Source organism: Ovis canadensis, chromosome 23, assembly GCF_042477335.2.
Source record: "Ovis canadensis isolate MfBH-ARS-UI-01 breed Bighorn chromosome 23, ARS-UI_OviCan_v2, whole genome shotgun sequence".
Taxonomy (NCBI): Eukaryota; Metazoa; Chordata; class Mammalia; order Artiodactyla; family Bovidae; genus Ovis; species Ovis canadensis.
The window spans coordinates 56,090,414-56,116,964 of record NC_091267.1 but is presented as its reverse complement, the minus strand read 5'-3'; the positions used below and the strand labels follow the sequence as shown (position 1 = coordinate 56,116,964).

At 40.7% G+C, this 26,551-nt stretch overlaps 1 protein-coding gene across 4 annotated transcripts in view; it reads left to right on the top strand.

Moving 5' to 3' along the window:
* PIEZO2 (piezo type mechanosensitive ion channel component 2) overlaps positions 1 to 26,551 on the top strand; it is a 256,765-nt gene that overhangs the window by 82,428 nt on the left and 147,786 nt on the right. For all 4 annotated transcript variants that reach the window (XR_011252350.1, XM_069568658.1, XM_069568659.1 and 1 more), the window contains exon 3: positions 7,514 to 7,639. Coding sequence is in view for 3 of the 4 variants with exons in the window: in XM_069568658.1 (XP_069424759.1) it covers positions 7,514 to 7,639 (126 nt within the window). In the remaining variant the exon portion in view is untranslated. The remainder of the gene's footprint in view (positions 1 to 7,513; positions 7,640 to 26,551) is intronic.

Genomic DNA, 26,551 nt, shown 5'->3' with positions numbered 1-26,551 from the left:
GCATCTCCTGTGGCTTCTGCATTGCAAGCGGATTCTTTTACCACTGAGCCACCAGGAAGCCTAATAGGTATTTATATTCAATCTCATTTTGAAGAGAAAAAGAAAAAAGTTTTATGTATCAACTTGCTTTTCATTTCTTCTGTCTGGAGCCTAAAGTTATGGGCGATTCATAAAATAGAAATACCTGCTTTCCAAGTATTTTTTTCTAAATGCCATGTATATAGGCCACATGGTGCTTCTACTATGTCTTTCTAAATAAATTGTAGTCAGATAATAAAAGTATCTTGGGGAAGGCTAAAGGAGACTTTAAAAAGTATTTTTTAAAAGAACCTTTTCAAACTCTGTATTTATAAAGAATTTGCATTTAGTTCATTAACTTGGGGGCTTCCCTGGCAGCTCAGTTGGTAAAGAATCTGCCTGTAGTGCAGGAAACCTGGGTTCAACTCCTGGGTTGGGATGATCCTCTGGAGAAGGAAATGGCAACCCACTCCAGTATTCTTGCCTGGAAAATCCTATGGACAGAGGAGCCTGGCAGACTACAGTCCGTGGGGTCACAAGAGTCAGACATGACTTAGTGACTAAACCACTATCCATAAAACCATATCAGTGAATTTTTTTGCTGTTTCATTCTCACCACGAAGAAGATTGCACAAGGCTCAGAGCGCTTCTGCAAGAACTGCTCAAATAGGGGGATGCATTGCTTCTTAATAAGAAAATTTCCAGATTATCTTACAGCCATGGGAATCATAGATCTTTCATATTAAAAGTCACCTTTAACATCACATGAAACCATTGATCAGAAGTGGTGACTATAGCAATAACCTCTGAATTCTTTCAAGAGTATAATAAATGAGGAGCTAGATTTATGTTTAAATCCCAGTTCTTGGATGGAGTCTATGGAGTAACTGTTGTCTTTTTTAAAGCTCTATTTGAGGAAATATATTAAAAACAAACAAAATCAGTCAAAAAAACCCAAGTTAAAGTTAATTGGAAAAACTCTTTTTCCTTCTTGTTATTTATTCCTTCCATTAATGTTGAATTTCTTCTGCTTAATAACAAGAGAAAACAGTGTATAATTATTCAGGTTGGTGCCATGTCATGCTGGCCATGAATTGCCTATTTTGTGAATCTTCTATCTGAGTTACTTTGAGAAATCATCTTGAAGTTAGTGTGTATATATATATATATATATATATATATATATATATGATTTCTTTTAAATATATGCCCCATTTTCTTATGATTCTCTTTATGAATTATTATTTATTAGGTGACATAGCTTTGGATAATTCATATTTCATGTATAAATAAGAGTGAGTACTCAAAACACATGGGCAACATAACACCCTCAATTATTCCCGTGCACACAAAATACTTCAAAAACCAGAAAAACAGAGATCATTTCTAGAAATACCCTGAGTTAATTGGAGCATGGCTGTAATTGGGGTGTGTGTATGTGAGTGTGTGTATGTGTGTGTGTAAAAGAACAAGTATCTTTTTACCCTTTCCTGTTGCTCTTACTCATGACTGGGGTTCCATATTTCCCTTTCATATCATTGCCCTTCAGCCTGAAGAAACTACATTCATGCTTCTTTTGGAGCAGATCTCCAGGTGACAAATACTCTCTGTTTTCCTTCATCTGAAAAGGTCTTCATTTGCCTTCATTCCTAAAGGATGTTTTCATAGGGTATAGAATTCTGGGTTCGTAATTCTTTTCCTTCATAACTTTAAATATGTCTTTCCAGCTATCCTGGTCTTCATCATTTATGATGAAAAACACATAGTAATTCAAACTGCTGTCCCCCTGTGTGTAATGTGACATTTTCTCTCTGCTTTCAGAGTTTTTCTTTACCTTGGGTTTCTAGCAGGTTGGTTATTCTGAGTCTGGCATGGTTTTTTCAAGTTTATCCTTTTTAGGGTTTGCTGAGCTTGTTGAATGTATAGATTATGTCTTCAAAAAATTTGGGGAACTTTTGACTCTCATCCAATCTTTTTTCTGCACTAGTCTCTCCTCCCCTTCAGTAAACCTAATGACAGAAATGACTCAAACATGGACCTTTGATCCTTTGATCTGAGGCCTGAGAACCTATGAATTTTTTTCCAATCTTTTACTCTCTGATATTCACAGTGGATAATTCCTATTAATCTCTTCAAGTTACTGGCTTATTTCTTTATCATCTCTACTTTACCATTGAGTCCATCAAGTGAATTTTAAATTTCAGATACTTTTTTTTTTCAATTCTAAATTTCTCTTTTTTTTCTGTTTCTCTACTGACAGCTTCCATCTTTCCATTAATTTCAAGATTGTTTACCTTGAGCTCATGGAGTGTGGTTGTAATGGATGTTTTAAAGTCATTTTCTAATAATTTAAACATCTGGATAATTTCAAGATTGACTTTATTGTCTTTTCTCTTGGGACTTGGTCATATTTTCCTGGTGTTTTCTATGCCAAGTAATATGGGTTTATATCCTGGTCACTTTGAATATTATGTTATGAATCATTGGGTCATCTTAAATCCTCTGGAGAAAGTTGGTTTCCCCCCTCCCCTCCTTTGTTTCTCTGTTTCCAGCAGGCAATCAGTCTGGTTGGTTTCAGCTCACAAGCTTTGTCTCACTTTCTGTGACTGGTGGTTCCAATGTCAGTTAGTTCTCAAAACTGCTTTTCTATTTGGGCCTTCCCTGCACATGCACCCCTCAGGGGTCAGTCTGGGACCCATGTGGTTCTTTATATTGTAATTCAGTTCTCAAAGCTCCTTTGGGTCTATTGCACACATGTGTAGCTTGGGGGTGAGACCAGGACTTGTACTGGTTTATAACAGAATTAGAGGATTCCCATTTAGTCTTCAGCTCTTGAGACCCCTTTCCCCAGTTCCCCTGGTCAGAGAGATGGAATGGGGTGGGGGAGACTTGATGTCTTCAAGGCAGGATCTAGTCTGAAACCAGGAGTCTTTGGGGCAGGATCAGGAGGGAAAAAAAGCGTTTTGAAAGAGTATATATTTGATGGTCTTATACTCCAGTTAATTAATTTAGTCAACCCACTCCAGTACTCTTGCCTGGCAAATCCCACGGACGGAGGAGCCTGGTGGGCTGCAGTCCATGGGGTTGCTGGGAGTCAGACACGACTGAGTGACTTCACTTTCACTTTGCACTTTCATGCGTTGGAGAAGGAAATGGCAGCCCAGTGTTCTTGCCTGGAGAATCCCAGGGATGGGGGAGCCTGGTGGGCTGCCGTCTATGGGGTCGCGCAGAGTCGGACATGACTGAAGCGACTTAGCAGCAGCAGCAGCATTGTTAGTTTGGAAGACGTTATAGGGTTGGAACAAGATAGATACAACAAAGTCCTACTCTATAGCATATGGAATTGTATTCAATATCATGTAATAACTTACAATATAAAAGAACCTCAAAAAGAATATATGCAGTGTAAGAATTAATTAACTAATTGATTAAATTTTCTGTGTTTTAAAAGACAATCTTATATAGGCAAACATCCTTCAAAAGTAAAAAAGGAAGAAGTAATAGAGGAAATGAGTAACAAAAAGCTATGACATATAGAAAAGTATAGCTAAATATATCCTTATCCCTGATAAGGCTCTAGCCTTATCAGTAAATATTTTAATATAATTGGATTAAACTCTGCAATGAAAGATAAAGGTAGCAGAATGCATAATAAAATTTAATCCAATTATGTATTATCTACAGGAGATTCATTTAAAATCCAAAGAAGAGTTGGTTGAAAGTGAAAGGATAGATGTCCTAATAATAACCAAAGCAGTAATAAGTAAAAAGTAAAGTATAACAAATGATAACCAAAAAAGTACTGAGGTGGCTACATTAATATTAGACAAAATATATGTTGAGTCAAAAATCTTTACAAAAGGACATTTTATATTGATAAAAGGTCAATTCAAGAAGATGTAACAATTATAAACATTTACTCAACAAACAGCAGAGCCCAAAAATATATGCATCAAGCAAATTGGCAGACTTAAAGGGAGAAATAATCATACAGTTCAGTTCAATCGCACAGTCGTGTCCGACTCTTTGCGACCCCATGAATTGCAGCACGCCAGGCCTCCCTGTCCATCACCAACTCCTGGAGTTCACTCAAACTCATGTGCATCGAGTCAGTGATGCCATCCAGCCATCTCACCCTCTGTCTTCCCCTCCTCCTCCTGCCCCCAATCCTTCCCAGCATCAGAGTCTTTTCCAATGAGTCAACTCTTTGCATGAGGTGGCCAAAGTATCGGAGCTTCAGCGTTAGCATCATTCCATCCAAAGAACACCCAGGACTGATCTCCTTTAGAATGGATTGGTTGGTAATAACTGGCTATTTCAATAGCCCACTTTCAATACTGGAGAGAACACCTAAATAGAGGAATGATGAAGAAAAAGAAGACTTGAACAATAGTATAAACCAACTAGGCCCAACAGATAAATATGAAACCTTCCACTCAACACTAGGAGGATACATATTATTCTCAAGTTTATATGAAATATGCTCCCAGGTGGACCATATGTTAGATCATGAAAAAATTCTCAGGAAATTTAAAAAGATTGAAAGCATACAAAGTATCTTCTCAAAGTACAATGGAATGAAACTAAGAAATTAATAACAGAAGGAAAATTGGAAAATTCATAGGTCTATGGAAATTAAACAATGTATTCTTAGACACCAGCAAGTCCAAGAGATAACTACAAGGGACATTTAAGATTATTTAAAGGATTTCTCTGGTGGTGCAGTGGTTAAGACTCTGTCTGCCAATGAAGAGGACAGGTTTGATCCTTGGTCAGGGAAGATTCCACATACCACAGAACAACTAAGCCTGTACATCACAGCTACTGAGCTTGAGCTCTAGAGCCTGTGAGCCGCAAATACCAAGCCCATGTGCTGAAAACCACGCCTGTGCTCCGCAACAAGGGAAGCCACCACAATGAGAAACCCACGCACTGTGAAGGGTAGCCCCCGACTCACCACAACTAGAGAAAGCCAACACAAAGCAATGAAGACTCAGCACAGCCTTAAATAAATAAATAAATTTAAAATGGTATGAAGAGAGTAATCTATACATATATATAAAAAAGAATACTTTAAAGGCAAATGGAAACAAAACATAACATGCTAAAACTTATTGGATGCACAAAAGCAGTGTTCAAGGGGGAATTTATAGCTGTAAACAACTGTATTGAAAAAAAAAAGAATGATCTTAAATCAATAACCTAGATTTATACCTTAAGGAGTGGAAAGGAATTAAACCTCAAACCAGCAACAGGAAGGAAGATATAAAGATGAGAGCAGAGCTAAGTGAAACAGAGACTAGAAAAACCATAGTGAGAATCAGCAAAACCAAAAGTTGGTTCTTTGAAAAGTTCAACAGAATTGACAGACCCTTAACTAAACTTGAAAATCAAAAATGAAACAAAATGAAGCATTTTAGTTATATTTTATAACAGTTTAGACCTTTAAGCTTCAACTTTAAGGCCAATTATCTGTTCTTTTCAGGACTTACTGATTGAAGGGGCCCACCCAGATTATCAAGGAAAAATATGTTAAAGTCAGTTCATTACAGACTTCAACAGTATCTTAAACTCACAGCAACATTTGATCAGTGTTACATTATACTGACACCTTGACAAAGCCATTACAATATAGTTTTGTTTGCTAATTTATGCCATATCTTGCTTTCTATTTGATTACTGCCAACACAGAGGAGCTATAGTTACTTTTGCAAGACGATGTTGCATCTGAATCATTTTTGTGTGTTTTTTCTAATAATTGGTCTGTGGATTAAGTTTGACATCCTATATTGATGATAAAGTCATCTGCAAATGATTCCATTTGATTACATTACTGGCAAATAATTCTAGTTATTACAACTCTTCTTTCTTTTTCTTATCTTACAACACTGGCCAGTATACCTAGTGATATAAATGATGAGGGTTTCAGGTGTCCTTGGTATTTCTCTGATATTAATACAACTATGTCCACAGTTCTACCAGAAACAAGATATTTGCTTTAGTTATGGTATAAATTCTTTATTATCTTAAGGCCATTTCCTTCTATTCCCAGTCTTCAGAGTATTATATTGTCATAAACAGATTTTGAACTTAATGAAATTATTCTATGTATCTATTAACAAAATCATCAAATCAGCCTACCAGTGTATGACTTAACATTACAGATTTTGTTACTATTAAGCCACATTTGTTTTTCTGCAACAAAGCTTATTTTGATGTATTTTTTTAACTTCAGATTCCTTTTACTGTCTATATATTTCCCTTGAACTTTACTTTTAAAAACTTTTTTTACAGTAGGCCCTTTTTGGTTATCTCTGTACGTGCTGATTCCAAACTCCTAACTGTCTTGCTCCCTACCCCCCGCTTCTCCCTGGTTACCATAAATTCATTCTCTAAGTCTGTGAGTCTGTTTCTGTTTTGTAAATAAGTTCATTTGCATCATTTTTAAAATTTTAGCTTCCACATATTAAGTTATGTCATATGATATTTGTCTTTGACTTGGTTCACTTAGCGTTGTGTTTTACTTTGCTATTTCAGCTGGTGAGCAAATACTGTTTTCAAATAATTTGTGTCTCTATTCATAAGTGAAATGGCCTTTTAATTTCCTTCCCTTTTCTAGCCTTATTTAATTTTGAAATTAAACTTACTCTAAATTGTAAAATGTTTTAGGCAGCTTTCCTTCTTTTTCTACTCTCTCGAACTACTTTTATAAGATAGGGATTATCTGTTCCTTCAAAGTTGGCAGAACTCCCTTATAAAGCTTTCTGGACCAGAGGCTTTTTAGTGGTTCCATTTTGTGGTAACATATCCTATGATAAGGGCTTCCCAGGGGCGCAGTGATAAAGAATCCCCTTGCTAATGCCAGAGCTGCAGGAGATGAGGTTCAAATCCCTGGGTCGGGAAGATCCCCTGGAGTAGAAAACGGCAACCCACTTCAATATTCTTGCCAGGATAATCCCACGGACAGAGAAGCCTAGCACGCTTTGGTCCATGGGGTCACAAAGAGTCAGACACACCTGGGCACACAAACACGTAAGCAAGCATCCTGTGATAAACACATTTTCAATCAGTGTTAATCATATAATTTTATAAAGGTAATAAGTTGCTTTTAGCTTTAAACTAATAATTAAGAGAGTCACTATTACATTTCATATACGTTTGGGTCATTCTGTAGAACAGATTGCTGTGCTGTGCTTAGTCACTGAGTTGTGTCTGACTCTGCTACCCCATGGCCTACAGCCCGTCAGGCTCCTCTGTCCATGGGGATTCTCCAGGAAAGAACACTGGAGTGGGTTGCCATGCCCTTCTCCAGGGGATCTTCCCAACCTAGGGCTCGAACCCAGGTCTCCCACATTTCAGGCGGATTCTGTACTGTCTGAGCCACCAGGGAAGCATAGAACAGATTGTGTAGACACATCTCCTGTGTGAACTTGTGGGAAGGTCAGAGCTTGTGGTCATCCTAGCTTCACTCACGTCTCCCTGCTCTCCTCCCCAGGACACACGGGACGGTTGTTAAAGTCTCTGTGCTTCACCAGTCTCTCCTTCCTGTTGCTGCACATCATTTTCCACATCACGTTGGCGAGTCTGGAGGCACAGCACCGCATCGCACCTGGTTACAACTGTGAGTATGATGGGGCCTTTTTATCATGCTGTGAACATGCCTAACAAAGCTATGAGTTGTGACATTCATAGAAATCTAGGCAACGATTACACTAAAAAAAAAAAAAAACTGTGGCAGTTTTTGGTCATTTGTCAACCTCATGCATTATGCTGCTGCTGCTGCTAAGTCGCTTCAGTCGTGTCCGACTCTGTGCGACCCCATAGACGGCATTATAAATATATACAAAGAAATTCGTGTGCCTTGACAATGGGGTAATGCGAATGCCTTAATTAATGCATCTTCAACACATATTAGCTACTAGACTCCAATCTGTATGTAACACACTATGGCTGGATGTAGTCTAAAAAAAAAAATCGAGATTTACATACAGACCCTAGAACTTTCATTACAGCTAGTGAGATGAGACAGGTACTGTATGTACCAGGATAAATAAGAGTATAAAAGTTGAATAACATTATACAACAGTGACCTCAATCCATTTCTAAAGCATAGTGTAAGATTTCGCTCATCTTTATGGGGAAAAAGTAAACGACAGTTTCTTTTTCAAACTGGGATTACTTTTTGCTATTCATAATAAAATGATATATCTTACACACGAAACCTTATATTTTAAGGTTTTGATCTGAAAAGGTCAACACATATATGCTTTATCTAGGTAGTATCATCTTTCTAAAATTAATCTACTATCAGATAAATTCTACTCCTGTTTTTGTAGAACGTTTGTTTGTCATTTGAAAAAAAAAAAACAGAAGGATTTCAAAGAGATGGAAGACAATCCATATGTTTTAAGTTAAACCTGAAGAAATCCTGAGATGTTTGGAAAAGACTAAATTAATAGTTTTACGTTGTCAGTTTTTCACTGAGGAACTCGTTTGTGGGTTTGAAATTTCCTGATCTTTCATAAGTGCAAGCACAAGTAAAAAAAGTAAACCAACCCTTCCCAGGAAAATAAAAAGAGATTAAAATTCTTCATGGATCAAAGAATATTAGCATAAATGTAGTGAGAGACTCTTTAATAAAATCCAGAGTTATAGATTATTCATTATCCCTCACTGCATAACTTTCAGAGGGCTAAACTTCACAGAGCTAAGTTAGTGTTCATTTTGGCCATTTTATTAAGTGCCCAGGCCCTTGGATAATAATGCCTATCAAAGTGATTCTTGGTTTAAGATCTATGAATTAAGATATGTTTTTTTAAAAGACTTAGAACTCATATACCATAAAATTCACCAATTTAAGGAATGCAACTCAGTGGTTTTTAGGTTGTGCACCCACTACTACTCTCTAATTCCAGAAACCTCTCATCACCCCCAGAAGAAACCCTGCACCACTGAACACCATACATCCTTCTTTCCCTCTCCACGCATTCCTAGGCAACCACTAATGTACCTCTGACTCTGGTGGATTTACCTGCTCTGGGCTTTTCATCCAAACAGAATTGCATTATGTCTGTGTCTGACTTCTTTTACTCAACGTAATGTTTTCAGGGTTCATCTATGTTGTAGCCTATATTAGGACTTCATCCCTTTTCATGGCTGAATAATATTCCATTGTTACAATGTGGTTTTAATGTCTGATGAAAGTCACATCATTATTAAAAACTTGATAAAATACAATGTTTAAATAATGGTACTTTAGTTATATTATTAATATGATAAGAAGCATTTATTACACGTGGCCAGATTCAGGTCTTTTTGAACTTAGTAGAAGTGTTACCAGTGTTATTTTTTACTGTTCCTGAATCAAAAATCCTTTGGGTAGGTCCTAATCAGGCATTCCCAGAGTGAGAAGGAGGGATTTTTTAACCGTAAGTATTTTCTGAACAACTTGCTACTTTCCCCACAATAAAAACTGAATTTGAAGCAAAAAAGGTAGGTGTGAGAGGAAGAACATAGAAAAATTATTTGATACATCGCATCCAGATGAGATTCCATAATCCAATTATATAGTGTTATATATTCTGTATATATAATGTTTTGACATCAAAATTTTATTTGCTTTCTCTTGAGTAATAACTCATACCATAGCAATGTAGAAAATAAAATCTCTTTGCTTTAAAAAAGGGTACTTCATAAATAATAAGTTATCTTTATCACTGAAAGTATTTAATCACAAGATATACTACAACTGATCAGATTTTTCAAACTTGAGTTTACAAATATATAGCTTGCTTGTGTCTGCAAATACTGTTTGGTGTTGAGTGATATTGTAGACAGAACTGTGCTGGAGGGTGTCTAGATTAGGATGTGAACACATAATTTCCTCTGATCCAAAGTCTAGGTATTTCTATTTTTATTCAAAATAGTATTTGCAACAGTTCTACAAAGGTCAAAACAAAAATGAAATGTGAAATGCTAAGGCTGTGTTCCATTTTTGACATTTACAAATGAATTTACTATATGTGGAGAAGCCTCTCCTATAAGGTATAGATAGAGACAGAAAGACATACAGGCTTAAAGCACACACACACCATACATCACACACATACATACAGATCACACACATAGAGATCAGACATCAGACACACACACACCACACATACACAGATCACACACATACAGCATACACATAGATCACACACACACATGACACACACCACACACATACGTACCACATACACACACATCACACACCTCACATGCATACCACACATACACATCACACACATGTCACACACACATCACACACACATCACACACATACACCACACATATACCACACACAGCCCACACGTCACACACACCTCACATATGCACACACACAGACGCTTGTTTTCACGAAACACAGACAGTGTTTTCATGTTTTCTCCGTCTTCCCAGGCCAGAGTCCACATTACTTAGACCCTTTGGGTGGAACCTGATGGTGTCCTGGGCTGCCTTGCTCAGTGGTAAAAGTAGAGACCAGTCAGATCTGGCCTCTTGACATGGCTCTTACTGGCCATGCCCTGCAGCACAGTCTTGGAGAGTCGACCTGCCTTTCCTAACCTCATAGCTGAATGTGTGGGCTTCCAGACACCGTATATTCTAGGGATCATTCTATTCATGCGCAGTGCTTCCTGCTGTTATTCTTCACAGAGATGTGTCTTAGACATGCCCAAATCTATCATACTGTCCTTCTTTCCTTTTTGACATCCCATATAAAAGCTCTATTCTCTTCCACCCAGGTCAATGTAATAGAAATCTAACCATAAACTTTATTCCGAACAAGTTAAATTCTACTTTTAAGCTTATTTCCACAAAAGTGGATGTTCCAATGTGAAGGTCCAGTATTTTTGAGGAAGTTACCACAGAGATGGGAGATGCAAAAGAATGAGTTAGAGAAGGGATGTGAGCCCCACGAGCACCTTGAGAGTGAGTCTACAAAGAAATCACCAGTGTCTCCTAAAAAACAGCGATGCTGCAAAGCATCGGTGCACCAGGTCTACAGAGTTTTTTTGTTCAGCTTCATGTGCAGTGTTTAAAAATCATACATTCTTGAAAAGGGATAAAAGAGGAGAGCAAACAAACTTCAGAGCTTTGCAAACTAGTTTAGTCCAAGGTTGACACAGACCAGGTTTTCAGCCTGGAGCATTTTTTAATGATCAAGTTATATAAACTCTTGAAAAACCCTGTCCCCTTGGTAATGGAAACACTGACTTTTCATTTGGGGCTGACTTCACCTTATTCGTGTTATTGTTTCTCTAGCATTTGCAGCTTCGATTACACCATCCGAGCTGTAAACACAAACTCCGCTGTTTTGATATCCCAATTTGACGTTCTGCCTTCTTTTGGCATCCATAGATGTAAAGTAGCAAAACTTCAAATGAAAAGGCACAGAGTGCCTGTGCCGTCTGAATGCCTCCTCTGTGTGCCAGACTTTGTCAAATTAAAATGAAGGAACCCAGACACGTCCGGCTTCCCCATCTCATTCAAGTGGTCTTCAGACTCCAAACCACTGAGTGCTCATTTATACGTGTTTAATTTGGTGTTCCTAACGACTCCTCTCCCTGTCTAACACTCGTATGCCCTCAACCTCGTTACGGCAAAAGCTCCCAGGATCCCTCAGGAATCTGAGCCATGAGTCTGGTGACAACGGTAGCCTTTATAAATATCCAGCTATTGGAAGTTCTTTCCCCCAAGAGCCCTGTGAACAGCCACTGGCAGCAGTAATGGTTGTTTCAGACCAGCCCAGTTAGTGCTTGGCGGCTGGTGGGTTGGTTAAAGATGCCATTGTGCAGAAGGGGGACCTGCTGCCCTGCCCCTCCCCCTTCACTTCCAGGTAAGTGAGGAAATCGTGGGGGCGGGGGGGGGGTGGCGGGCGGCACCTCTGTAAATTCTCCTCAGACACGTGTTGTGCAGCTTACTAAAATATTTTCATTCCATCAAAACTGGACTGTTTCAGTCATGTCCTGCCAGAGCCTGTAGAAGCAGTCTGTCTGCCTCAGTGAGGGACCTGCCGGGGTGGGGAAGCCAGGGTTGGGGGGAGATGCAGGTCCTGTCTGAATGATTCAGGGGCTGTGCTGAAGCAGGCTGTTGATTGAAAGAAACGTTTGCTGTCCGGACTGTGAAGGGAAGATTTGCAGTGATGATGGCTACTCTGTATAGAGCCCCTCCTGTCATTGCATCCCTCTTCTAATTAATGCCTCCTTTCTCCTTGTTACAAATGGGCTCTGGTATCCTTTGCGTAGGGCACACCATACACATGGTCCCATTCAATTTAGAGTCGACCTGACTGTGCAGGCTGGGTTTCAGGAGGTGAGTGGCTGCCCACTTCCAGGCTGGATCCATCTGGAGATGGGGACCCAGCTTGTTCCTGCACAGAGGCCAGTCTGATGGCCAAGTCTTGCCTCTGCAGAGCAGGGCCACCCGTGATCTCTCTTCTCTGGGGACTTGTAGCGCCCGGTCTGCACGTGCAGCTGAGGTGGGGTGAGGAGGGGTGGAGGAGATGGGGAGGAGGGTGGCTTTGAGAATGGAGGTGGAGCCCAGCTGAGAGGGCGAGTGAATGGCCAGAGCCCCTGCCATGTGAACCAGGATCTTTTCTGATTGCTCTGCTCCTTGTTGTGGAACCCCTTGTTTTTCACCAGTTTGGGATTATTTTCTCCACTGCACTTTCTGCATGCATGCAAGCTTAGTCTCTTAGTCATGTCCGACTCTTTGCAACCCCATGGACTATAGTCCGCCAGGCCCTTCTGTCCATGGGATTCTCCAGGCAAGAATACTGGAGTGGGTTGCCATTCCCTTCTCCAGGGGATCTTGCCAACCCAGGGATTGAACCTGGCTCTCCCACATTGGCAGGCGGATTCTTTACCGTCTGAGCCACCAGGGAAGCCCATTGCACTTCCTAAGACTCTGGATTAGTGTAATTTCCAAGGGTTTAAGTAAGAGCTTCTGGTGTTCAGTCCATGTTTTTCTCTGCTTTGGAGATTTGTCCTCATGATGAGTTGCATGTTTTCTTTGCTTCATTCAGTTGCTGGGTTCATTGTTCAATCTGTTTTACCCTGAGGGTCAGACCCCTCAAATCAGCTGCTTTCTTCTCCTGTGGAGGGAGGGGCACCTAGGATTCCAACTTTTCTCATCTCGTAAGCTTGGAAGCCACTGACCAAGAGGTTATTCTAAGCCTCAGAGGTACTTTGTCCTGCTGCCCTTCGATCCTCAAAGCACAAGGGCCCTGATGTCGTGACCCAGCATCTGAAACCTCAGCAGGTAACGGGAACACCCAGGGCCAGTTGTGGGTCTGGAAGTTGGGCATCCCATCCTGATGACATGGGGTGAGCACGGAGTGAGTGAGGAGCATCCCCTGGGTGCCCTGCTTCCTAGAGCCCACGCTGGCTTGTCTCTGGAACCTTCATCCCTACTTGGTGCTTCATAAGTCATGCTGGTCAGAGGTGAAGCCTGAGGTTTACTGAGTCACCTGGCGGGTCCATCCTCCTAAAATTAAGTCCATTTATTTATGTTCCTCTTTATGTCTTCACTGGACACGGTACTGTGGAAGCAAGAGCTGATGCTTATGAAACAAGAGACAAAATACTCGAAAGGACACTGGCCTCCCTCCTCTGAAAGCTGTTTTCTGGCCCCTGTCTGCTGCCTGCATCCTTGTGAGCCCTGACCGGGGGTCTCTGGAGGGTGGCGTCTGGTAGTGTCAGCTTCTTCTTGGCCCTGTCACACTCCTCTCCTCTGCCAGCTTCTGAAAGCAGGATCTGCCCAAGATACAACAATGAAAGTAAAAACCTGGACCAGGTTGTCAGCTTTCTCCTGGCCCTCTGTGCCAGGGTGAGGACCACTCTCTGATTTTCTCTTAAGGGAAGTAGTTTAAAAGCTTCTGGATTGTATGCACACTTTCTGCTCGCATGTATTATAAGAGAAATTAGCCTTAAGTGGTATTTCCCGCAGCCCCTGGTAATGGAGGCAGATTGCTTTTTCAACTCACTGCACATGGACAAACATGCCCACTGAGAGGAGTCTGACGTCCAGCAGCGGGGCAAAGGCCCCTCAGTCTGGGCCTGACCTGTGATCGGCAGACCTTGGTGGAGAGCATGCTGAAAGAGAACTCTGGTGACCTGATACAGATGAGTCCATGCTCCTAGAATGATGGACACAATTAGTTTTTAATGGCCAGAGCTGGCCCCAGGTGGCGGGGGTGGTGGGGGAGGAAGAATAGGGGTGGGGAAGGTGGTGGGGAAGAGAGACCGATCAGGGTGAGAATCTCGCAGGCCAGGGCTGCTTGCTGTCCTGGTTCACTTGCAGTGAAGGCTGTTGAGCACTGTCTGCTTCTATCATTTATCAGCATTTCTTCCAAGACAATATCTCATTTTACTGGAGAAACATTTTTCATGAGAATTTTTATACTATCTACTGTATGAGTGAACTTAGGACCTCAGGGGACTGTGGGGAAGTTGTTCTTCTTTGTGTCTGAGTTTCCTGGACTGTAAAGTGAAGGTGATGTGGTCACCATCTCGCCAGGTGGCTGTGAGGTCCATAAACACGGGCCATGCACTGAGTACAGCGCCTGCCCCATAGCAAGTGGTCAGTGACTATAAACTACTATTGCTGCTATCGTTAAAGTTTCTGTCATTATCAGAGGGGCAGAAATAACCCAGAACCAAATTGTACACAAATTATACACAGTCACATGGGTGAAGCCTGGCGGAAAGGTGGCAGAGATGAAATCGGACGACTTCGTTGTTTGGGGACCACTTTTCCATGGGTGGGTCCTCACCTTCTGGGACTGTGACTGCAGCTCCAGGGCGGGGATGCCCTCTCCCTGCCCAGCCCGACTCTCTGCCCCGGATACACAGTGTACATCTTATTCTGTAGTGGTTACCATCTCCCTTCTTTTCAGTTCATGAGGAAGTAGGAGAAAGACATGTCCACTTGAAGGCTTTTATTTCTCTCTAAAAATGATCCATCAAATAAAGTCACCTGGTGCAAACAGAAACTCAGATTTCCATTTGGATTTGGGGACATTGGGAGTGTAAACATGAAAGACAGAGCTGGCCCTAAAAGCAGCGAGAGGGGGAGAGGATGAGGGGTGGGTGGGTGGGTAAGCCTGATTGATACCTGGGTGGTGGGGAGAGAGGTCCGCAGTGAATGATGCCCCGGCCAGTCTCCTCAGGCCCCTCTGCTCCCACCCGCACCCTCCAAGCTGGCTGCAAGATCCGGGAAATTCAAGATGACTTGGGATCGATTGTGTTTGCTTAAATAACAATTTCCCTACCCTCAATTTCATGATGCAGCATTTCTAGTGTAAATTATTTACCATAAAAGCTCTAAGGCTAGTCTGTGTGGTGTGGGAGTAAACTCAACCTCAGAATTATAGATGGGCAACATAAAGCTGTAACTGTGTGTTTCCAAATGCCTAGTGTGATGGAAGGGTAGTTCAAGGGCATCAGGGAGTATAGCTGGGCCAAGAACAGTCATGGCATTCTAGGAAGTGGTAACTGTAAGATAGTTTAGTTATTCTTTAGACTCATTGAACAGGTGTGTATTGTAGGACCTAGGCATGTGGATTCATAAATAAAAAACATTTTTCCTATAAACAGAATTTTGGATTCAGAAAATTCCTCTTGATTTCATGTATTGAAAATATATTTCAGGGACACAGAAGACTGGCAAAGAAGCTGCTAGTATAATTTATCTCTCATGTTCATATTTAGAGACATTTAAACATTTCCTAAGATCCCCATTGTAGGACATGAGTATATAGTGAATAAAATACTAAAGATATTACTATTATTGTTCATTGTCATTCAGTTGCTAAGTTATGTCCAACTCTTTCTGACTCCATGGACTGAAGCATGCTAGGCTTCCCTTTGCTGTCTCCCAGAGTTTGCTCAAACTCATGTCCATTGAGTCACTGATGCCCTCCAGCCATCTCATCCTCTGTCATCCCCTTCTCCTCCTGCCCTCAATCTTTCCCAGCATCAGGGTCTTTTCCAATGAAGAAAAGACTTGTGGCTTGTCACATCAGGTGGTCACAGTATTGGAGCTGATATTACTATAAAATGTTATATTGTAGATGGATGTTATAAATACTGCATGTTGATAATTATGGTTTCAAATGCTTTTCTTTCATTACCTTGCATTGTTATTTACTTTATCATCTCTAATTTTTAAATGGGTGATCATTCTCGAAGACCTCAAAAGCATTTTAAGAACCAGTGCAGTGGAAGATGGGTGGACAGCTGGTTTCCCAGGGTTCTTATGTGGTGGTTTCTTCCTCTTCCCCACTAGCCAATGGGTGATAATCAAATCAAAGGACTTATGACATGTAAACCACCATGATCAGAAGTGAGTGCACATATTTCCTTCTTTTTAGTTTTGCAGAATTTGGAGAATATTTTCTTTTTTTAAATTTAAATTTATTTATTTTAATTGGAGGCTAATTACTTTACAATATTGTATTGGTTCTGCCACACATCAACATGAATCCACCATGGGCGTACACGTGTTCCCTTCATGTTTATTTTGTATTTACTCCTCAAAAAACATTATTGTTGTTTAGTTTCTAAGTCATGTTTGCTTCTTTTTGACCCCATGGACTGTAGCCCTCCAGGCTCCTCTGTCCATGGGATTTTCCAGGCAAGAATAATGAAGTAGGTTGCTATTTCCTTTTCCAGTTTATCTTCCCAACCCAGGAATCAAACCTGCATCTCCTGCATTGGCAAGTAGATTCTTTACTGTCTGAGCTGTATTTATTTTCTTAATTGAGAAATCTGAATGAATGTCATATTTAAATTGTAACAATGATATTATGATATCTTGCACTGTTAACTTTGAAAATGTTTCTCCATAAAGTAGCCTCTACAACAACTTCAAAGAAAATTAATTTTAAATACTTTAGGTTATTTATGATCCCACAGTCTTGTCATATATTAATTTATGTGATAATTTTTTATTAAATGCCTACTGTGTACATTCATGGTAGCCTATGGACATCACTGTCCTGCCTTCACAGACCTTACAGTCCACTGGTGTGAGGTGGGGGCCGACAGATGAATGATCACCACCAGCAGGGTCGTATATAGCACTGATACTGAGGATGTAAAAAGATCAGTGGAAGTATACTTAATAGGTACCTAGCCTGGCCTGGGATGGGAGACTTCCTGGAGGAAGTGATGTGGAAGTAGATACCCGAAGGTGTAGCTATTTGTCGTGACAACAATGCAAGTGCCCTTCTATCGTGAAATTCATCCACCTCTATCATCTCATGCACTCTGAAGATTAGAACTGGCTCTGGGGATACACACATACTCAAGAACATTCCTCCTATCCAGTTTTAAAAAGGAGAAGGGAGCGGCAGAGGATGAGATGGTTGGATGGCATCACTGACTCAACACACAGGAATTTGAGCACGCTCTGGGAGATAGTGAAGGACAGGGAAGCCTGGCGTGCTGCAGAGTCAGACACGACTTAGTGACTCAACAACAACAACAAATCCCTGGAAAGAATCTGTTTACTGTGAGATTCCTAACAGCCCTTAAGACAGTAACTTTGACTCTGTGAAGTAAAAGCCACATTTCTGTGTCTCTGCCAAGAGTCTATTGAAGAATTTCAACAAATATGTATCAAATTTAATGCAAGGTCTTGCCTTGGTGCATAACATCCAGAAAATGTTAAAGGTGGTTTTTCTCATTAACTGATTATACTAGAGAACAGTAAGGGAAACATTTAGGTTCTTTCTGCATTTATCTTCTGTTTCCTCAAAATAGATGGCAGTCCTTCTTGACATTGTCACAATTTGAGGAGGAAGGATGGATAAAAACACCTATAAATTAAGTGTGATCTGGCTTCCAAAATGTATGGTATTTTAACTTCCTTTAGCAGAAGTTATTTATCAGTTTGTGGCTTGGTATTGAGACATACACTTAGTTTATGTCTTACTCTGAAATGAAGGTGGTTGAACATGTCAATATATGACAGTTCAGGCTGTTAGCATCTGCATTTTGAAGTCCTCCAAAACCTACATTTTCTACTTGTATTTTGGTTTTTCAGACTTCAGCGTCTTCTCCAAAAACCACCTTAATTTTCACGATGAAAAGAAACAAAAACAGATACACTCTTGATCCATAAAAACCTAATTAAGCAAAATCAATCATAAAGTTAGATAGTTTTTTCTTTTTTGTTTTGTCCAACCAGGTGAGCTGGTTGGGCATCTCATGGGGAATGGGGGAGAGGACTGGTAAGCACAGGTGTTAACGAGAAGTTGACAAACTGAGAGAGTTTTCAGAATCAATTTGAAGACTTCATTCTTTAGATCTGGGTGGAAGTGTCCCATACATAGCACCTTAGCCATACCTGCCCTGGGTTATCTCCGTGTGATCTTCCAACATGTTGGTAATGAACTTGGGCATGTGACACTTCCCTCTATCCAAACAATTAAGTCATCCAAAACATAAGTTATTATTTAAGAGCTGGCCTTTGGATAATTGAAAGCTTAGAATCCAGACAGGCTGTGAAGTCTCTGATGACATCTCTATAAGATCATTTACCCTTTCCGTGGACTTGGATGCAGGTGAGCACACCATCTCACCATGAAGACTTTGAAAGCAAAACAAACGAAAACATATGTTGCATTTAAAACAGCCAAGCCACTAATTTATACTTTAAATTTTGAATCAATAGGCTAGTGAAATGAAACAACAGACATTTTACCCTTAAGGGTGAATAATCAGTGTATCCTTTTTTGGTCAACAAAATATATTCAATGCTTTCTTTCTGTGCTTCAGTTATAGATAGACATTCTTGTCGACAGTAACTGGCATTTATTTTACTCTTGGAAATATTATTTATTCTTGGCTTTGAGTCAAAGCAGTAAACAGTCTCCTTAATGATGTAATTTTAAAATTTATGATGTTTTAGTAACTATACCAGTAAACTTTATACTCGATAATATACAATCCTCATAGAGTTGGTATTTTTATTTATATTTTAAAGTCAGAGAGACCAAATTTATTTCCTAGAATATGTCTACATTTTAATGGCTATAGCATTTATTCATTTGTTAGAATTTTGTCTTATTGAAATATAGTTGATTTACAATGTTGCTTAAAACTTATTTTAAATTATAGGCTGCCCGAAGTCCCTGAATGTGCTTCTGGGGAAAGTAGGCTTTTTGTTTCTAGTAGAGTAAAACTAAGGGATATTATTGTAAGGATGTTGGGATTGGTCTGGAATCATGGAACTGGGTCATGATAAGACTTCTCCATTGAAAACTCACCGCAGGCACCGAGTCACGCAAGACCTCGTACATGAATTCCATGAAATCATTATGGACACTTTAGTTCAATCAACAGAGAGAGGAGTAGCCCCTCCCCCACCTCCGAGGATGTCAAGAGTCTTCAAAGCACAGCTCTAGTCCATCCATCCATCCAACAAACAGTTATCAGTTGTCTATGTGTGCTGAGCACTGTTCCAGCTGCTGGGGATGCGGCAGCTTAAAAGCAAAACAATGGAAATTGTGACCCTTATGGAGCTCGTATTCTGACATGTGGGCGATGTATAAAATAAGTAAGCTTTACAATATTCCAGCTGTAATAATGCTCTGAAGAAAATTAACCCAGGAAAGTAGAAATGAAACATCAAGGTCAGCATGGTGATGTTTCAGGCAGGGAGGTCACAGAGAAGCAAAGTGGACACGTGGGAAAATGCAGCCGCACCTCCCCCTGCTCAGCGCCTCTGCTTCAGGACTCCTTTGCTTCCTGTGCACCCACTCTGGATAGTTGTTCATGAGCTGAAACATTATAGATTGAAGAATTATTCCAAACAGTCTGTCACATCTTCATGTGATAAGCAGGGGGTACCTTACCTTCCTGATGTTATGAGCATGTGTCCCACAGCCCTGCTCACTCTGCGACCCCTGTGGCCCCTCAGAGCACATGACATCCTCCTTCCCAGGGTCAGGAGTGTTTGTGGCCGAGAAACTCTGCCAGTCCAATCTGCTTAGTGTTGTGTGCTGTGCATTCAGCCATCTCATTCTGTCGAGGCAAGGGATCCTGCTCTCATCAACAGATGAATAGGAGGCGCTCAGAATACTGTAAACCACTGTAGTCGAGCCGCTTTGCTGCTGGTGAGAAGACAGATGTACACATTAGTGAGAGAGCAAGAGGGTACAGAAATAAATCTGCACATACATGGTCAATTTTCAGCAGAGATGCAAAAGCAGTTTTGTGGATAAAGCACAATTGTTACTGGAAAAATGTGAGCTCCATATTTAAACCCATATTTAAATCCATTCCACTTTAAAATTCATATGAAAAATAAGGGCTTTAAACTTTACATTGTACCATTTATAAAAATTAACTCAAAGGGGATCATTGACATTAAAATGTAAAACCATAAAACTTTTCAAAAAATAAGATCTTTGATGCCTGGATTGGACAAAGAAATGATTTCTTAAATATGACACCAAAAGAATGAATGATTCAAGAGGGGGAAAAACGGATAAACTGAACTTACATCAAAATTAAGAACTTCTTCTCAAAATTCAATAAGATGTTAAAAAGTGAAGCCACAAATTGAAAGACAATATTTGCAAATCACATATGTGGTAAAGGACTTCCATCCAGATTATATGAAGAACTCTCAAAACTCAATACCAAGAAAACATACATTTCAACTTTAATGATGGGCAGAAATTTTGAGCAGGCACTGCACCAAAGAAGATACTCAGATGACAAGTAAATGCATGAAAATCACTTAACATTATTAGTCATTAGGAAAATGAACATTAAAAACAGGAAGTTACTGCTCCGTATCTCTTAGTATGGGAGAAAGGAAGGAAGGAAGGACCCCAACTTCTGATGAAGATGCAGAGCCCCTGGAATTCAAACATATTGCTGCCAGGAATGCAGTCATACAGCCACTTTGAAAACCAGTTGCTGGTATATCTGATGGTCAGCCACATACTACTTGTTCAACCCAGAACTCCTACTTTTGGAAATTTACTGAAGTGGAATTAAAATTTATATTCACACAAAAATCTCTAAGCAAATGCTCTCAGTACTTCTATTTGTAATTGACCCAAGCTTTGGAAAACCCAGATGTCTTTCAGCTGGTAAATGGATCAACAAACTGCAGGCCTGGATGGAGTATTAGTCAGCAGTGAAAAGTGCTGATCCACACAGTGACACACTGACTCTCCAATGAAAGATGCTGAGTGACAGAAGCCAGTCTTAGATTCTCCAGCCCATATGTGACATGAATGATGTTCAAGAAAAGGTCAAACTCCAAGGACAGAAAATAGATCAGCAGTCACCAGTGGCTGGGAGACTTTGGGGCTGATGGAGCTTCTCTGTATCTTGACAGATGTGGTAGTTACAGGACTGAATGCATTTGTCAGAACTTGAAGAATTATACAAAAATGAGTGAGTTTTAAGTTATGTAAATTATACCTTAATAAGATTTTTTTTTTTTTTTGCCCTGGAGGAGGAAATGGCGACTCATTTCAGTATTCTTGCCTGGGAAATCCCATGGACAGAGGAGCCTGGCAGGCTATAGCCTGTGGGGTCACAAAAGAGTCGGACATGACTTAGTGACTAAACAGCAACAGCAAAGAATGTTTTTTAAAAGCCACTGACCATCATGGGGACAAATCGGAGTTTCCCCTTGCTATTTGCTTCAGGGCGTCTGTGAAGAGTGGTGGCATCAGAGTAGTAGACTCTGGTCCCACTGCAGATCCTAAAGGTCGTGATTTCTTATCTCAAGTGCTGTTGTGAAGACCAGATCAGAGAGGATGGTTTTGAAAGTGCTTCCTAGCTTATTGATGTTTCATTCATTTATTCAACAAGTCTTGGTTGATCACATGGGGCTTCTGTGTTCTGGGCATGTGTCAGCCCCAGGGAACCACAGATAAGACTGCTGTAGCTCCCCCTGCTCTGGGGAGCTCCTCCTCTAAGGTGAGGGGTAGGCGTGCAAACACATTCCTGCAGTAACATGTGATCTGATGAATAAAGTCATCCCCCAAATGCCTGAGGAACGCCAACAGCTGCCGGGCATGAATAGTGACCCAGGCATTGTTAGGTCTTGCATATCACTTAGACGAGTTCTGAATTTAGCAGAAGCAGGAGCTTCTTGAGGTGTTTTTGTTTTTGTTTTTTTTTTTTTTTAATGGCAGAAATAGGAATGAATGATGCTTTAAAGACTTTTTTTGATGTGGACTATTTTTAAAGTCTTTATTGAATTTGTTGCAATATTGTTTCTGTTTTATGTTTAGTTTTTTGGCCATCAGGCATGTGGGATCTTAGCTTCTCAACCAGGGATTGAACTCACATCCCCTGCATTGGAAGGCAACATGTTAACCACTGGACCTCCAGGGAGGTCCCTGAGTGATGCTTTAGAAAGATCATCTTGGCCACAGTGCACACCTTTGTGGTTGTGTGTATATGAGTGATGGCAGGTGGGGCGATAGAAGAGGAAGGGCCAGTGTCAAGAACCTGAACTAAGGAGGCTGCAGAGGAATTTTAGAAGAGATGCTTTGAGAAAGACAATGCTGTCTAATTCAGCATGGTGGAAGGAGAAAGAGATGACTGGGTGGGTGGAGGTACTGTTTCAACAGTGTAAGGACCACATGGGGAAGGTCAGATTTGACTTGGGGAGGGAGGAAGGGTGGGTGTCAGTCTGGTGTTTGAAATCCAGATCCATGCATCTGTGTAGCTGTTAGAGGAAATGCCCAGTAGGTTATTGTATAAATGGATCTATAGTTCAGAAAGGACATTCTCTTGGCAACACAGATGAGGGTGTTATCAGGGTACCAGTCATAGGTAAAGACACATTTCCAGTAACTCACACCACCTGCTCCTTAGTTGAAAAAAATAGTTGAAGACCTAACAGTGTTGGGTCGGCGAGTGGCTGTCCCACCTGCATGGTTTCTGCCCTGTTCTGAGTCTGTGACGATGTTCTGTTTGAGTCCTGGGAAGAAAAGTGCCTTCTCACCTGCTGTGTTGCACAAGCTGGCCCTGTTAGTGGTTCGGAGGTGGCGGTTTTTCTGCCGCTCTGGCTGGTGTCGCGAGCACGCTCAGCCCTGTTTTGAGACCTCCCCTTCGGGTGGAGCAGAAAGGCAGAGGGCAGGTCACTGCAGGGCCCCCAGCCGGATGGCTCCCTGTCCTCCTGGAGCTGTCCTGCCCTGCGATTGTGGACGAAGGGGTGGAATGAGATTCTGGAGAATTCTTGGCTGACCTTTAGGGAGAGTGCTAGAGGAAGGACACCTCTAGCTCCAGAAAGTTCTTGTCCACCCTCTCTTTTAAAACATGATTTCCAGCATATTTAGGTTGGTATTGATGGCATTTGCTTGGTTTTTCTTGTTTCTGGAGGCTTGCTGATGTGAAGGGCAAAGCTACATGGACTCTCACCCATATCCTGCATTAGTATCGATTCAGGCGGCTACAAAGTGGGAGGAAATGAGAAAAAAAAGTTTCTTATTTCTCAGTCATTAGCCAGTGGGAGGTGGGGGGCAGGCGGATTAAAACTTAGGTTGCTGCTTCCTGGGAAATTTTATCTCAAAATAGATCTAACTACCATTCCTGTCAACCAATAAATGATGATCTCTGGGTTAACACTCAGAGTTCCGTTACTCAGCCTTTAAGCTTCCTTAAAGGCTGCTTGGCCTTGTGTTGAGATGGAGATAGTCTGTTTTCTGGAGCAGGTATAGGTGCTGGAATATAATCAACATGATTCTAACAAGCTGATTTTTACAAACAGGCTGTAACACCCTCAGATCCCGTCATGGAGGGATGCAAACATCTGCATGTCTTTCCAAGTCACACCACTTCGTGTATTTGCGTGCTTTGTAGTTCTGTAACACACATGTGAACACATGCTTGTGCACACACGTACATGTTATAAAAGAAGATGTGGAGTCAGGTTCTCTATAAGTGAAAGTTGTCAGAGAGGATCACATCTTGTGAATTATTACTGGGAAATGACGTGAGAGTTTGGATAAAGAATCAACCAGTCTCTTATAGCTGATTCGGGTTATTTCCCTCTTTGGGAGATACACAGTCTGCACCCCACTCTGAGTATTTCTGGTCTGTACCATACTAACTCCTACCATTTCTCACCCTCTCCAATGAACACGTTCTTGGAACCCATTCCAATCAAGAAGACAAAAAAATGTTTCAATCTTAAAACATCATCAATATCATGCATTAGACAGGGTGCTCGGGGCTGGTGCACTGGGATGACCCTGAGGGATGGAATGGAGAGGGAGGTGGGAGGGGGGTTCAGGATGGGGAACACATGTACACCCATGGCTGATTCATGTGAATGTATGGCAAAAACCACCACAATGTTGTAAAGTAATTAGCCTCCAGTTAAAATTTAAAAAAAAAAATAGATACAAAACATCATCAATACCACAACTGGAGGACCAGATCAGCTTTTACTAGGATTATCTGACATTTGCTGGTATTCAAAGATTGCATTAATCAAAAAACATGCATCACAGGTTTTCTTGAGGATACATCTCTCGGTGTTATAATTTAACAAAATTAATAATAACTCATCTCTGTGATAAATGAAGAGTTATCAGTCAGAATATCAGAGTAGCTCATTTGTGCGTGCATGACCATTATTACAGTGATTCTTAATACTGTAGAGATGCTGTAAACACTTCTATGTATATTTTAATTTTTATTGTATGTTGGAATCATGTTAAAAGTGCAGAGATTAGCAATACAGCTAAGACACTGCCTGTATCTCAAAGGTGTTAAGTGTACTCCTTGCAATCTTGAGATCATCTATGTTCAGTGTGGTGGTTAATAGGTTTGTATTGTAGCCCCCTCTGGGGGTGCTCCGTGTTGAAGAAGCTGGCCAACAACCCCTGGAGGCTGTGTCTCTGAAGAAGACAACTGTGGCCTGGGGTCCAGCTGGGAGTCAGCTGACACGCACACATCTCCCAGGCCTGTGCAGAAGCACCCTTAGTGTCCGAAACAGAGTCCTGCCTATGGTCACCCTTCCTGTTAGACGGCTGTCGCTTTCGTGGTGTGTCATGTACGTTCTTCTTGGGTTGCCACTGTCCATCTCAGCTTTTCTAAGGCCATAATGCACAGGCATCCATGGGAATTAAAGTTTTGCTGCAGCCTATAATATTTGTTAAATCTCTCGCTGTTTATCAAGTCTTCTCTTGAAACTATGTTGACAAAGACAAATATATGATATCACTTGTATGTGGAATCTAAAAAAAATGATAAAATGAACTTATTTATGAAATAAAAATAGACTTACAGACACAGAAAACAAATTTATGGTTACCAGGGGGAAAAGGGGTGGGGGATAAATTAGAAGGTTGGGATTAACATACAGAGACTACTGTATATAAAATAGCTAAACAAGGACCTACTGTAGAGCACAGGGAACTCTTCTCAACATCTTGTGATAGCATATAATGGAAAAGAATCTGAAAAAGAATGTACACACATGTGTGTGTAACTTTGGTGTACACTTGAAACTAACACAACATTGGAAGTTAACTATACTTCAATTTAAAAAGTTTTTTTAAAATAATGTAAGCCTGCTTTTGAAATGTGAATAACCATTACCTAGCTGTCTCTTTTGATGGAAATTTCCTTCTAAAAAATCACCTTAACTTATAAAATGAATTCACTTATTAATTCACTTTTAAAATGCACTGAGTATCCTCTTTTCAGGTTAAGAGGACTCTTTCAATAAGTTCATTATTGTCTATTAGAACAATGTATTTTATTCATGACATGTGAAGTCTAAATAATTGATTTCTAGCACTCTTCTGGAGTTGTTCAGTGCTCATTTAACTGGAAGCTAAAAATGTTCAAGTCTTTGCTGACTTCCTAAGGATGCTTCTTAAGGGGACTGTTTGATTTATGGGCCTTTCCTTCCTCCGTCTGGCCCTGGATTTTTGGCACAAGTCAGAGCTTAAAATGGGTGTTTGCCTGTGGTCAGACCTCGCTGCTATTAATATCTATTAGATGCCTAATATGTTAGCTTTTTGTAGTACTGGGCTCTTTGCAAAGCATGCTTCCCAGTATTATTTCAATTTAATGCTGAGAACCACATGAGGCAGGTATTATTAAACCCATTTTACAGATGAGAAAGCTGAGGCCAAGGGTCAAGTTCACAATTTCATAGTCTATGAGTCTTCTGACCCCAGGTTTGCTCTTGTTACTCTGGTGATGCCCTGCTTCCTGTCTTGGTCAATTATAAAGTGGAATTGAATATGATGAATATAAAAATATAAAATGAGATATTTAAGTGCTATTTTTCAGATTAAGTTGGTGGCTCAGATGGTAAAGCATCTGCCTGCAATGCAGGAGATGTGGGTTTGATCCTTGGGTTGGGAAGATCTCCTGGAGAAGGAAATGACAACCCACTCCGGTATTCTTGCCTGGAGATTCCCATGGGCAGAGGAGCCTCGTGGGCTACAGTCCATGAGGTCGCAGAGTCAGACACAACTGAGCAACTAAAC